Genomic DNA, 10,452 nt, shown 5'->3' on the forward strand with positions numbered 1-10,452 from the left:
AGACTGCAAAGATCCTGGCATGTGTGTATATGTGGCTGTGGAATGGTATTTTGTTAAGGCATCCTGAAAATTGTGTATTTTCAGTAGAGAAGAAAGTGTGTCCCAGGCATTTGTAAATCACATTATCTTGCTATGGGCCGTGCAAGGACTTCTGTGAAATCTCCCAATGTCCCCATGGTTTCAGCTCCTGTAAGCAGCCACAGGTGACAAAGCAGAACTCATACAAATCCCACTGCTAATTCTGTAGAAGAAAAAGAGGAAGAGTTGCTAGTGAGTCAGCCGCCTTGGTTAACAAACATAGACACAATTAGCTTTAAGCCCAGAAAATTGAAAGAACGTGGAAGTTAATCTCTCTTTTGTTTCTCATCATAGTGTTTCCTCATCTTTCTATGGGTTATATATTGTTTTAAATGTCACAAAGCATTGAAGAGAGCAATTCTCTCTATATGTATGTATGTATATATATATATATATATATATATATATATATATATATATATATATAAAATATGTGTGTATATATATTGACTGCATATGCAATCAGTGTTGCATAGGATAATAACAATAGACAAGTAGAATGGCTAGTTGGGGTAGTGAGAGACTTTCACTTGAAGATATACTATTTTGGGTAAAATTATCAAAATGTTACTTTAGAGACATTCAGTGTTCGAATACCTGTGTATTCATAATTTTGCCAGGTGAATGTGTTTCAAGTCCTTTATATATTATTTTAACACATTATTACAAGGTAAAATATGTAAGGAGATACCAACAGTGGTTAGTATTCTCCTTGTTCTCTCTTAAATTCCAAACTAGAATTTTTATTCTTTTTACAAAGTTGAGATTACATTACATTCATTACTTTTTCTCCTTTCCCCTCATGCTGTAAATATTTCTTTTTAAACTTGCTTTATTTCACGGTGTGTCAAGAACATATCTCAGTAAGTAGATCTGACTGGATCTAACACATTCTTTTTAAGAGCCATATAAAATTCCATAATATATATGGTTTATTCAATCATTCCTTTTCTGATGGACTTCCAGATTATTTCTAGTGCTGCAATAAATTTTCTTACCAAGGGATTAAAAGAGCCCAGTTAAGAATCACCCTATGCATTCAGACTGTCTTCCCAGTGATCTCTAAGTCACCGGCACATTCTGTCAGGAAGATCAGATGACTTCACTACAGAAAGCTCCCTGTCCCTACAGCCCTGTGGGTCTGGGCTGGGCAAACTATCCATCTTGTGGTGGAGCCTGACATCCTGGTCACTCAGCATCAGTGACCTGAAACGAAGTGATCTGAAAGGAAGATGGTGCCTAATAAGAGTTTGGAAAAGGACCAAGGAAAGCTCTGGAGTAAAGTAACCTGTTGCTTGACCTCCCTGCCTATCCAGTTTTGTTTTGATTTTAAAATGGTAATTAATGAGTATAATGTTGACAGACTTTTAGATGGCTTGTGATGGTCTTGTTTTCTAACACCAATCAACAAAAAAGGACTCATTTAGAAAGCCTATGCCAGAAATAATAGTATAAAGGCAAAAGCAAAAACTTTCAAGATAGGAGCCAATAGCAAAGAAAAAACTTGGAGCCCAGAATGTCTTCTTCCATGTTGATGGCCCACTCTACAGGCCACCTTTTGGAAGTTTTCTGTCAATATGCAAATTCTAACTCAGTACTCCTTTGACAAATCCCATTTTGCTAAACATAAAATATATAGCATTCAAGTTTTTTTTTTTTTTTTTTTTTTTTTTTTTGCGGTACACAGGCCTCTCACTGTTGTGGCCTCTCCCGTTGCGGAGCACAGGCCCCGGACGTGCAGGCTCAGCGGCCATGGCCCACGGGCCTAGCCGCTCCGCGGCATGTGGGATCTTCCCGGACCGGGGCACGAACCCGTTGTCTCCTGCATCGGCAGGTGGACTCTCAACCACTGCGCCACCAGGGAAGCCCACATTCAAGTATTTTAAAGAGTGTATCTTAATATTCTTATATCTATTGTTGTCTTCACTTTTACGATTTTGGACTATCAGGACAGTAATAATCAAGGTATTCGTGGAGCTTCTCCTCCAAGCTTAGTATAGTTAGCTTCTTTGCAATTACACAGGAAGATGCTTCACAGAAATACACACTTCATCATAGCCATGGCTTTTGATGTGATGTTAGTTGGCTGGGGACAGAATGGGGGCCTGCACATGGGGTCTGTTTCCAAACTGGTGTCAAGTACTCCTCACGAGCTATAGAGAAGTGATCTCTAATTGAAATTTGTGTGTCATGGGGAGTAGTGCGGGGGGCTCACAGATAACCAAACATTCAAGCCAGAGAGGAATACCTATGAAAAGACAGGGAATCTCTTTCTTTTTCACACACACATATATATACAGTTGACCCTTAAACAACATGGAGGTTGGGGCACCGACTTCCATACAGCCAAAAACCTGTGTATAACTTTACAATCCAACCTCCATATCTGCAGTTCCCCATCTCTGGATTCAACTAACTGTGGACTGTGTAGCACTGTAGTACATGTTAATTGAAAAAAATCCACATATAAGTGTGCTTGTGCAGTTTAAACTGGTGTCATTCAAGGGTTAACTGTATATAATTTTTTCTATTTAAAAAGTAATGAAAGGCAGAATCTGAAGTAGCTGTTGTTTGGCTGTCTATATGTATCACCGGGATTTAGAAAGATAGTTTTGTGGTAATCCATGTCATCTTGCTTTCAGAGTGAACTGAAACTGGATTTGCATCCTTGTGTGTTAGGTTAGCAGTTGTTCAGCTTAAAATAAGTCATTTAACCTTTCTTAGCCCCAGTTACCACAACCATATAGTGAGGGTTATTTCTCACTACCTCACAAGGATTATTGGGAGGTTTATCTGAGATAATAGATATGGAAGTGTTCATGTAGTATTGAATAAATTCTGGTTTCCCTTTTAAAAAACTCAAGAGGTCTTTCAATAGGAAGATGTTTCTTGTTAGGACTAAGGGGGTTACATAGGAGGTGGTGGCGTAAATAAAACTTAGTGAGAAATGAACAGTGATGCTGGTAATCAAACATACGGTTTTATAGTTACAAAGAGTTTCCATGTTCTTTATCTCATTTGTTCTTCTCTAGAATTCTGTGAATCAGTCAGGCTAATGTTTATATCCATTATATAGTGGAGGAACTGTGACTCAGAGAAATTAACCAATATCACCTTGCAAGCCTGTAATGGAGCGTTCTTTTTGACTAACAGTCCAGTGCTCTTTACTTTATGTTGTCAATACCAGACAACTGGCCAATACTCAGCAGTTAGAAGTCCAAAATTATGTCTGAAAATCTAGCATTGTTCTCAAATTGTCCATGATTCCTGCAAAGATGAGACCATCTGGGGAAGTAGCCTAGACGCTACTCCTGGACTCCTGAGGCCCACACTAAGCTCGATGTGCATTTCTTGGTTGCTATGGACCAAAGAAATTGTGTTTCTAATATCAAATGCACAATATTTTGTGACTGTTTCACTTCATTTTTAGCATTTCCTGAATTGCAGTTAACTGATTGGAAAGGGCTCCCTTCTGAGGTGAAAAGTTTGGTTTGCTTCGTGTAGGCCAAGGTTCATATATTTCAGCCCTCAAGTATCACAAATGAGTATCTCCATCTCTTGGTTGATACTCAGCACATTCTGTGTATGATGTTATCTATCCTTGTATGAAAACCTTTTTTCTCCCCTTGGAGAGTACAAGTCCCCTAAAAAAGGAGAATAAATCATTCCTCTGTACTCTCAAGGCCCCAGCTGAGAGCCTAGCATTTAATGGGTTCTCAAAAAAAAAAAAAAAAAGAAAGTTTGCTGCTGCTTTTGAGGTACTCTTCAGTGTTGACTTCTTAGGAAAGATTCATTAGAAAACTTCATATAAAAGAGAGGGCTAGGGCTTCCCTGGTGGTGCAGTGGTTGACAGTCCTCCTGCTGATGCAGGGGACGCAGGTTCGTGCCCCGGTCCGGGAAGATCCCACATGCTGCGGAGCGGCTGGGCCCGTGAGCCATTGCCACTGAGCCTGTGCGTCCGGAGCCTGTGCTCCGCAACAGGAGAGGCCACGACACTGAGAGGCCCGTGTACCGCAAAAAAAATAAAAATAAAAGAGAGGGCTAGTTTTAGAATAAACAATGTGTGCTACCTCCCTCGCTGTATAGTGAATGGTCTCTTGAGAATTCTTTCATAGCGGGAGACAATTGCTAGGAAGATAAAGGATGCTTAGAAAAGCACTAGTTATTACCATGTCCACTTGAAGGCAAGAAAAGGTAACACAGGTTCTACTCTCCCAAACACGGACATGAGTCTATTGAAAATTAGGTTTGAGACCAGAGCAGATAGAGATACACAGCTGCCCCTGGGGTAAAAAGCCTTTGAGATAAGTTGAATTTCTTATTTCTAAAGAGTAAGAAAAAAGTGTGTTTTGTTTGGTCTTTACAAATTATAGTGATTTGGTTTCAGCCTAAGCAAGCACTACAAGCAAATACTGGCAGGCAGAGTCTCCACAGGAGTGGCCAAAGCAAGTCAGTTTGCATTTCCTTCTAAGCCCTCCTTTGGCTGATCCACCCATAGAAAAGCAGAATAAAAGGCAAGAGATTACTGCACCCTAAAGCATCCAAGTGGCTCCTTTGTCTCTGAGGTTATTTATAGCAATCTGGCTCACACTGAGGCCTTCCTGCTTTATTCAGCGAGTGTACAAAAGTGCAAATAGAAGCTCCAGGACCTTAGCATAGACATAGATGCAGGGTACGATCAATGATTAGATATTCAAAGCTTCAATGTTGTTGATGTAGCCATGCCTTTTAACCCCCACCAGTGTGAACATGGACCTTGGACTAGGCTCATCCTCTTCTTCATGTGCACATTCTATTCGTAGATGTTGCTATGAGGACAGATTCATCAAAAATGACGGATGTGGAGCCTGTGGTCAACAATTTTGCATCATCAGCAAGGGCAGGCCGCCGGAATGCTCTACCAGACATCCAGGGTTCAGCTGCCATGGGCGGAACCTTGGAGTTGCCCCTCAAACCAGAGGTCCTCTCCGTGAAGGAAGGTAACACTCAAAATCCTCTTAAAATCAGCAGCATTTCTCTCTTCTTCATCCTTCCCTCTGGAACAGTCTCCCTTTTAACTAGTTAAGCTTGTTTACTAAAGCTTCTCAGCTTTTGTTTAAAGCTAAGTAAATTTTTTTTCAGCCTTTCTAAAAGTGGACTTTTCCTCTTATTATCTCCTAGATTAAATGTGGAAACTGAACATTTATTTATTCGTTGGCTGTGTATAGTTATGCACAGGGCTAATGATTGGGAATACAAAGGTGAACAAATACAATCCATTCCTTCAAACAGCTTACAAAATTTCTTGAGAAGCTCTCAGAAATAAAGTCATTTTTCTTCTGCCATCCATTGGCAAATCACTTTGGAAGCTTCTGCTTCATTGTAGTATTCTACAGGCTCTTCTATTTCTCATAGCTAAGAATAGGTTTATTATCAACTAGAGATGGGAACTTTAAAAGTTGATCATTATTTAATCAGTGGAAAAAGTTGAATTCAGAAAAAACGAGAGCTATCAAACCAATGAAGGAAAATCTTGGGTCTTTTACCCTGTTGCTTACATACAGTTCATAAGGCTTCCAGCGTTTAGTCTTGTGAAAATAAATATAATAACACTTACAGTAAAGTGTTAAGAGTCCCTTCACTTAAAAACATTCAAATAGCTTAAAGAGAGTTTTAGTACCAAGTCATTACCAACATACCTGTGCTTTGTACCCCATTTTAGACTTCAAAGTGGACTCCAGTGTGTGTGTAGAAATTTATTACTGGTGGCATTGAGGCAAGAGAGAGCTGGAAGCTTCTGCACCTCCACCCTATTCATGTGAGCCCTAGAAGAGGGCTCTTAGTTCTTTGCTTCAGGAGGTGACTTTCTACCTGGTAAAATTACAAATGTTCCTGGTATGATCTTTATGAAACACTTATATCCTTCTTAGGCCAGGGACTGTGGCCAGACCTTGGAGTCCCACGGTTAGCTCACCTTTTTCTAAAAATCATTGTATGTATCATAAAGGGTACTAAAGTAATAGTAAAAAAGTATACACGTACATGTAAACTATCATAAGAAAAAAGAAGAGATGGAGGATATGAAAGAAGAGGAATAAAAATATGTGTAATGTTTTTGGCCTTTTAAGTTAAAAAATGTAATCTGATTATCAGGGCATGGTATTGCTGTGGAAGAGCCATCCTCAACTAGCGAGGTAGAGAAGATATGTTACTTGTTCATGTAACAGGCCTAATTAAAGTTGATAGCCCCTAAACCTTAATGCTTATTGACATTATTTAGTTAAACAAGAGAACAAATACACTGTAAGAAAGCTAGTAGTGTCTTCATTTTATTTTGTTCACTGAAGAGACCATTATCTGAAAGAATAGTGTTTCTATTTTTATATTTTTCTTTAAATCATTTTGAAATAAAGTTGAAGGTATTAACTAAGAAACTCAAAATGTTAAAAAGTGAATCAACATAGTAACACCGGACGTTAAAGAATACACAAAAGGAAGTAAGTTTCTGTAGGTAGATGGCATAGACAATGTGTCACTAACAAAGCTATACATAAATAGCTTTAAGGTCTATCTTCTTTTTTCATTAGCTAAGCACAGACATTAAGGATTTAAAATGAATAGTTTTCAATTGCTAATAGTAGCAAAAATCTAGGGCCTGTCTCAGACATTATGATTTCAATGTTTTAGTCATTTAAAAATAGAAATTCTGGGACAGATCTGCAAGTTTCCCTCAGATCAATCCTCTTTCGTTTTTGTTTTTTGATATTCTTAAGTGGGAAGAAATCTAGGATCTCAGACATCCTGCATCCTGTGTGAAATTAACCTGCCTGAAATCTTCCTAGTTTATAATCCATCTTAGTCTATCCCTTACAAATTGGTAACCATGGTAGGGAGGACAATGATGCCCTATAACATATCAGCAAGAGGTGACAGAGGGTAGAAGCTTAGGAAACTGTAAATGTCACAAAGGGCCTTTCTCACCTCCCACCATCACTAACTATTCATTTGATCCACCATTCAACTTAGTGCCAAGTGCTAGGCACCATTCTAAAAGCCGGCCATATAGTAGTGAATAAGACAGACATAAACTCTTACTGTTATGCATCTTATATTCCAATGGGAGAGTTAGAGTGTAAACAAATAAATACGTAAGTCAACAGTGATATGTTCTATCAGAGAATTAAAATAGGATGCTGCGTTAGAGAGTTACTGGGTGGCTACTTTAGACTGAGAAATTCCAGATGTCCTAACTGAAATCTGAATGGCAACAGTAGGTTTTGAATAACAACTGAATGGTCCAGGCACAGGAAAATCAGAGGGAAGAGCATTCTTTGCAGAAGGAGCAGCTTGTAAAAAGCTCTTAGAGTGGAACAAGGTGGACGTGTCAAGAAGCATAAAATCTGGCCACCACGGCTCAGAGGCAGCGGGTAAGAGGGAGAGTGGTAGAGGTGACACTGCAGAGGAGGCAAGGACTAGATCTCTTAGGGCTTCAGAAACCTGGATGAATAAAGAGGATATTATTCTAAATGTGAGGGTTTTCAGCAGGGGAGTGATGTTCCTGTTTGAATATCCACTTTGTTATGTGGAGAATGGATTGTAGAAGAGAAATAATGGATATAGTTGAGTTAGGAGGTGCAGTCCCCATTAGGAAATGTTTTGGGGCCAAATGAAACATTCAGACTCATAAGACCACATCTGCTGCCAGTCTGCGCAGAAGTATACAGGTTTAGAAACACAGCAGGCCAGAAGGGCTGCATTACACCACCTCCTTCTGTGGAAGTCCTTGCAGCGAACCATGTAAGCAGTCCTGGGGGCCAGTCTCTATGCACCTCCACCCCACCACTCACTGAGAACTCAGGTGCAAGGGGACAAGATCTGCACCAATGGGGGCAATGAATTAGAAGCCCCATGTCCCATGGGGGCTAATACTTTGTAACAAGTCCTTGGACACTGCTTCCTAACTTCTCTGCAAGGGACATGCTCAGTTATAAGTGTCATGGCATTTACAGAATCCCAGTGCTATGGTTTCCTACCAGGTATTTACAGTTATCATATAGTTTCTCTCAGTACAGTTGTACTTTACCATTTGGGTCATTTTTACCATACACTTAGTAACCAGGCTGACATTCCACCTGAATCCAGTTCCCAGGGTAACAGAGCTAGAAAATTAACCCCAAGTCAAATTTGTCCTTAGAGAAGGATAAAGGGCTTTGTTGACTTTACCTGTGGGGCACTTGCTGTAGTCCAGTGAAAGACGATGGCTCTGAGTAGGCAGTGAAGATGGAGGAAGGTGGGTGGATTTGGGATATATTTTATAGGCAGAATTCATAGGACTTGCTGATGAATTGGAGGTGGTGGAGATGACTACAAGTAATGAAGAAGAGAAATGGAGGATAATTCCTGGAGCAGCAGGGTAGATGGTGATGCCATATACTGAGAAGGGCCAGCATGGACGAAAAGCAATTTTCAGGGTTAGAGGAGTGATATCTGCTTCCTGCACATTCCATCTAAGAGGCCTATGAGACATTCAAGTGCTGTCAGCTCTACTTTCAAAATTGGTTCAGAAATCTGCCATTTTCTCCTTCAAAGATCTAGTCTCTTGGTACCTCTCCAACCCCATTTTCCATCCTTTCTTTCTCTGCACAGTCCCAATTGCAGTTCTTCCTGCACATTGCTGCCTTTGACCTTGACGTTTTCTCTTCTTGGAATGCTCTTCTCCCTGCTACCCAACTAGCAAACTCCCTCACCCCCTCAGGTCTTTACTCACGTGACCCCTTCTCAGTGAGGCATTCCCAGCCAACCCTATCTAAAATTGCAACCTCCAGGCCCCAAGACTTCTTGACAATTCCTGATCTTTAATTTCCTCTGTAGCACTTCTCACTTCCCACATGCCACTCATTTTACTTATTTTAGTTATTGTCCATATTCCTCACAAGAAGTTCCCTGAGAGCTGGAATGTATGTTTGGTTTTTTTTTTTTTTTTTTTTCACTGCTTGGTACATAGTGCTTGAAAGTTGGAGAACTGAATGGTCTATCAGATTTCTTTTCAAAGATGCCATTGATGATTTTGGTGGGACCCATTTTGCGGAAGTAGTAGAAACAATAGTTTTGTTTTAAAATGATGACAGCAAAAGATATAATATATTTTAAAGGATAAAAGAAAAGCCAGTAAGTGGAGGAATTGCAGTCGAAAGAAGGCCTTTGTTAGTTTGAAGATGGTAGTGACTTGAGGAAATGAAGGAGCCAGGAGAAAGAGCAAAAGTCAGATGAAATGCAGGGATTAGAGATGATCTTGAGAGTGCTGTTGAGGCAGAAATGGATAAGATCCTGGATTATGAAGAAATTAGACCTGGACAGTAGGAGCAGCACCAGGGCCAGCCACAAGGGCATGCTGGGTGGGCAGCTGCACAGGGCCTCGGGCTCATAAGAGGCTCGCCCTTGGTTTTGTTCTACTGTTGCTGCCTTGAAATTTTCCATATTTTTTGAATAAGGGGTGCTGTGTTTTCACTGTGCACTAGGTTCCAACAACTTATGTAGTCAGTCTGAGGAGCACATCTTCCATTGTAACATGGGCAGAAGGAAAAAGTCGAGACTGCAGGGGATTTTCGAGGTTTGGTGGCAGAAAGTTGAGCTTGTGTGATCTGATTGTTTGACTTCTTTTCCTGGAAGTAGAAAGTGCGATTAAGTCCTAAGAGCAAAGGAGATAAAAAGTGTGAGGAAGCTAGAGAGAGTGTGATCCAGCATCGAGAGATGGGGAAGGGCAGGGTCAGTCAGTCTGCATCCAAATTGTGGCTCTGTCACTAGCTCGGCAACTTTGGGCAAGTCACTTAACCTGTTTATGCTTCAGTAAACTAATCTATAAATGGAGATTGTAATAATACCTTTGAAGACCGCCTGGCACATAATAATTCTGGAGAATAGGAGAGAAAGGTAACTAAGAGACAGACCCATATCTCTTTCCTTTGTGTAGTTTCTACATCTGCACTGATGGCAAAGTATGTCCTAATCAAGTAGAAAATGACTAGGGTGCCTAAAGGAAAAACCAACTGTTTTATTCCAATATAATACAAAGTAGATTTCAGTATATTCTCTATATGATGGAAAACTATTTGTTTTTTTAGATGTGAAAAAGAAAGATAAAGAAACAGCACAAGACCAATTGGAAAAGCCCAAAGATGAAGGAAAATGAAGGCTCATTACCTATCAAAAGTGCTGAATTTCTGCACATTGAAAGACTTAGTGGCTCTGCTTTCCTGAGATGTTTGATCTGGTAGTAACTATGGTAACATTGCTGCCCTAAGCAACATGTGTGTAATAGATAATGTTGTTGTGACGCTACTCACTTGGATTGCAACCGTAATGTCCAGTGTAGGTTATTAAAAGGCAGATTACTTC

The 10,452-nt window shown here is 40.1% G+C and overlaps 1 protein-coding gene across 1 annotated transcript in view; it reads left to right on the top strand.

Annotated features, from left to right (window-relative positions):
* PKIB (cAMP-dependent protein kinase inhibitor beta) overlaps positions 1-10,246 on the top strand; it is a gene marked incomplete at its 3' end in the record, with an annotated part of 100,916 nt that extends 90,670 nt beyond the window's left edge. Inside the window, exons 2-3 of the mRNA XM_079716536.1 lie at positions 4,881-5,057; positions 10,179-10,246. Coding sequence (XP_079572662.1) covers positions 4,889-5,057; positions 10,179-10,246 — 237 coding nt within the window. The 5' untranslated portion in view covers positions 4,881-4,888. The remainder of the gene's footprint in view (positions 1-4,880; positions 5,058-10,178) is intronic.
* Between the last annotated feature and the right edge of the window lie 206 nt (positions 10,247-10,452).

Source organism: Hyperoodon ampullatus (genome assembly GCF_949752795.1).
Source record: "Hyperoodon ampullatus genome assembly, chromosome: 12".
Classification (NCBI taxonomy): domain Eukaryota; kingdom Metazoa; phylum Chordata; class Mammalia; order Artiodactyla; family Ziphiidae; genus Hyperoodon; species Hyperoodon ampullatus.